Raw genomic sequence first — 3,619 nt, 5'->3', positions numbered from 1 at the left:
GGCCGAAAGCCCGGCTCCCGACTCGGCTTCGCCCCCACGACCTCCGGCCGCCTGAAGTCCCGAGGGGCGGTGGCCCTGGGTCGTCTCCCCTGTTCCCAGCCCCTAGTCCCAGCTGGCAGAGAGAAGTTCCCGAGCCCCCGCCCTTGCAGGGCTCCTTGCCCCGCCCAGAGCTGAGCCTTCCGAGGATCTGAGGACCTAGTCCAGTCCGGCTCCCAGCAAGGGCCGGGATCCTGGGGCAGGGAATAAGGGGCGGAGGCTGGCTCCTGAGTCGGGCGGGGGAGGGGCAGTAACAGAGATGGGGGCTGAGCCTCTGGTCTGGGAGCGTCGGGAGGCGAGTGGCGGGATGGAAAACATTCCTGAGACAGTTGGCTTGGATTTCCGAATTTGGGAAGCTAGGACTTCAGCTATGGTGGCTCTGCTCTTGGGATGGGAGGACTGGGCCCAGCTTGCGAGGAGTCATGAAGTGAACACAGGGTGGGAACGTGAATTTTAATGAGGGGGCAGACCGAGGAGGTGGCGGATGCCCGGAGGTCAGGGCCAGGCTCTGCTGGATGGCGCCTGGAGGGGGGTCACCCAGGTCTCCCTGCTGTTATTTCAGGAGGCCGAATTTTTTCCCGATCCCAGAGAAGGTGTCAGAGGCCTGGCTAGCAGTCTTGTCGATGGTTTCCTGGGTGGTCTTGGCCAGCTGGTCCATGGCTGGGGAAGGGCGGGAGAGAGGGCAGGTCAGGCAGGGCCCCGGGAACCAGTGCACGTAGGTTTAGCCTGGCCCGGGTCTCCCGGGGGCCCTGCTTGGGGCATTGTGCACAGAGGGTTCTGCAGAGGAGAGGATGTGCCTGGGCCCCGGGCCGGGGTGGGGCGGGGCAGTGGGAGGTGTGCTGGGGTTGCCCGCCTCCCTCCAGCCCCACCAGACCTTTCTGCCCCGCCTCTGTGGCCTGATCCACCACTTGCTGAGCTGCTGCTCCGGCCGCTGACACTGGAACAGAGAGATGTGGCTTTTAGCCCCTGTTGAGGCACCACCGACCACAGGTGCCCCACCATTGCCATGCCCCTCATGTGTTCTCCAGAGTATTCGGTGGTACAGGTCCAAGGGATGGATGCCATGGAGATGAAGTCCCTGGCCCAGGGCCGCCCAGCCCGAGGGGCAGGATCCCTTTCCATGCCTCTGGGATGTTTTTGTTGATTTCTAACTCTGAGCTCCTCCTCTGTGGGGGAGGAGCTTCCCTTTCCATCTCCAAGGCTGCTGAGAAAATGTTGGACAGAGGAAGGCAGGCAGGGCAGGGCAGGGCCAGACTGCAGTTAGCATCTGGACTGTTGGCTAATGCTGGGCATAGCCCAGAAGACCCCTGCCCCTTTTACAGCTTCTCGGCTAGAAGCCTGGCCCAGATGCCTGAATTCCCACCTTTCATGCACTTGGCTCTGGGCTTGGACTTTTGCCAGGTTCTCACTGCCTCCTCCCTCCTGTGGCCTGCCCCAGAGGGCACACAAGCAAAGCCAGTGCCTCTGTGGACAGGCAGCTTAAGACATTAGGAGACAAGTGCAGGAAGGAGGCAAAACTTCCAAGGCCGGGCCGTCTCCTCTGGACCACAGTTCCGCCTGCCGGAAATGGAGTCACCAGCCCCCGGTGGACTGACGGGTGGCTCCGACCTGCAGAGCGGTAACTTGTCCCTGCTGCTGAACGGGAAAGGGCCCCTGCCTTATCCAGACCCCATTCTTCCGAGAGGGTTAGTCAGGCAAGTGTGCTGAGAGGCCCCTGGGGACCTCCTCTCGATTTAACCCATCAGAAAGCAGCCCATCCTTTGCACCCAGCTCTCAAATGGAAAAGTGAAGCCCAGAAGGAAAGGAGCTGACACCGAGGCTTCCTTGGTAGCATTTTAGTCTCAAGGGAAGAACTGTGGGCCTCCCCTGGGGCACTGGTGAAGGAAGCAGTTGGTTTGGATATTGTCTCCTGACTGGGATATAGGCAGGACTGATAAGGAACTGTAGTCCTGAGGAAGGCTGGGCTAGGCACAGGAAGAGCCGACCCAGTGAGCCAGTGGTCTCCTCACATCTCCCATGCCCCCACTGCAGCTGGGTCACCTCCAGAATAAGGAGGAGAGCTGGAGGTGGAGGAACTAAGGACCTTCTTTGCCAGATGGGGACTTAAAGGTAAGGCGACGATTACTTTTCGGGGTTGGGGTTGGGATGGAAACAAAGCCCTTTGGGGTCTGGGGCAGCCTCTGGTGGCAGGCGCGGTTGGAGGTGGTGGCGGGCCGCCCCCGGTCCTGGTCCTGGTCCTGGACCTGGACCTTCACCCTTGCCTGAGGGCCTGAGTGGGGCCGCCCAGCGCCGGCATGTCCTCCTCTGAGGGGCTCCCGCAGTACCCGCAGCGCGGCTCCGGCTCTTCTGGAGCTTCTGTTCCGCTGCCTCCCTCCGGGCACCATCTCTCTGCGGACCGGGGTGGGTGTCCTGCCCGCCCCTGCGTCTCAGTGGAGGATCGAGCCTTCTGAGCCAAGCTGCCGGTCCGCGAACTTGCCGACCGCGCAGACCCGCCTCTTCTGCCTGCGCGTTCACGCAGGTGCCCCTGCCTGGGCCCTAGGTCGCGCGCTGTACTCACCGGCTTCCTGGGCTGTCCCCTCCACCTGTTGCTTCAGGTCCTGCAAGCCCTTGCTGGCCATAGCTTCGGGGAATCTGTGGAGTCGTCAAGAGCAGCCGGAGCGACGTTGGATCCAGCCCAGAGTGGCGCTGCCAAGTGCCAGCTCCGGTTTTTAAGGCGCCCCAGGGCCAGCCTGCCCCGCGTAGGGGAGAGGACGCGGGGCGGTTCCCGTCATACAGGCTCCGGGGAGTGGCCAGGCCCTGCTCCAGAGTCCGCAGGCCAGGAGCACATCCTGGCCTAAGAGGGGCCGCGGTGGGAAAGGGGAAGACGGAACCAGGGACCGAAGAGGGGTTAGGACAGGGGTCCAGAGAGGAGCTGGGGGCAGGAGAAGGGCGCACACCTCCTCCCAGCTCATCAGCCCCAGCCCTCCCTTTCTTATCTTGGGCGTGAGCACTGGGTCAGCTCCAGGGCAGGAGCTCAGGGCTGGTGTTGACATTAATGACAGCAGCGGTCTTTTACTGAGCATCTGTCTTGTGCCAGGAGCTGCCTAACACTCTGCAGTCTCTTGTATAATCTTTACAACCACCTCCTGAAATAGGTATTTTTATTAATAGCATCAGTGTATAGGAGGAAACTGAGGCAGCGAGCTCAGCCTCACCCAAACTCACGTGGCAGGGACTTGGATCCTCAAATCTGCCTAGGTGCCTTGTCAACCCTAGGGCTCTGGCAACGTCAGAGCCCCCAGCCCCAAACACCTGCAGGGGCACTGCTGACTGGCTCTCTGCCTGTAGCCACTGAAATCCAGTGGATGCAGATGGAGAGGGCCTAGTAAATCCTTCCCCTGAGAGGGCAAGACATAGGTGTGTGCACCTGCAGACCATGCAACCCCAAGGGGGAGAGGGCAGTGTGCCTGTGCAGCCCAGGCAAGGAGACTGCCATCAGTCACTGAAGCCTGAGGAAGCTGGGCAGAAAGCATGGCTCAGGGAGGGCAGGAATAAGCTTGGGCCTTTCAGGTCCCCTTTCCTGAGATGGGGCAGGCAAGGCCCT

The 3,619-nt window shown here is 61.7% G+C and overlaps 1 protein-coding gene across 1 annotated transcript; it reads right to left on the bottom strand.

The window, feature by feature from the left end:
- Nucleotides 1–475: 475 nt before the first annotated feature.
- On the bottom strand, nt 476–2,755 carry ADIRF (adipogenesis regulatory factor). The gene is made up of 3 exons (XM_023226050.1): nt 2,594–2,755; nt 911–973; nt 476–696 (listed from the first exon to the last, which is right to left on the bottom strand). The coding sequence occupies exons 1-3, from the start codon at nt 2,652–2,654 to the stop codon at nt 590–592; spliced, it is 231 nt and encodes a 76-aa protein (XP_023081818.1). The 5' UTR covers nt 2,655–2,755; the 3' UTR covers nt 476–589.
- Nucleotides 2,756–3,619: the final 864 nt, after the last annotated feature.

Source organism: Piliocolobus tephrosceles, chromosome 9 (assembly GCF_002776525.5).
Source record: "Piliocolobus tephrosceles isolate RC106 chromosome 9, ASM277652v3, whole genome shotgun sequence".
Lineage (NCBI taxonomy): Eukaryota > Metazoa > Chordata > Mammalia > Primates > Cercopithecidae > Piliocolobus > Piliocolobus tephrosceles.
This window is presented reverse-complemented; position numbering and strand designations above follow the sequence as displayed.

What these genes read in the sequence shown, in the direction of transcription:
- ADIRF (XM_023226050.1), bottom strand. Translation starts at nt 2,654, where the DNA reads ATGGCCAGCAAGGGCTTGCAGGACCTGAAGCAACAGGTGGAGGGGACA. An exon ending in GGGGACAGCCCAGGAAGCCG is followed by an intron (nt 974 to 2,593) that starts GTGAGTACAGCG and finishes TCTCTGTTCCAG; the next exon opens with TGTCAGCGGCCGGAGCAGCA. An exon ending in CACAGAGGCGGGGCAGAAAG is followed by an intron (nt 697 to 910) that starts GTCTGGTGGGGC and finishes GCCCTTCCCCAG; the next exon opens with CCATGGACCAGCTGGCCAAG.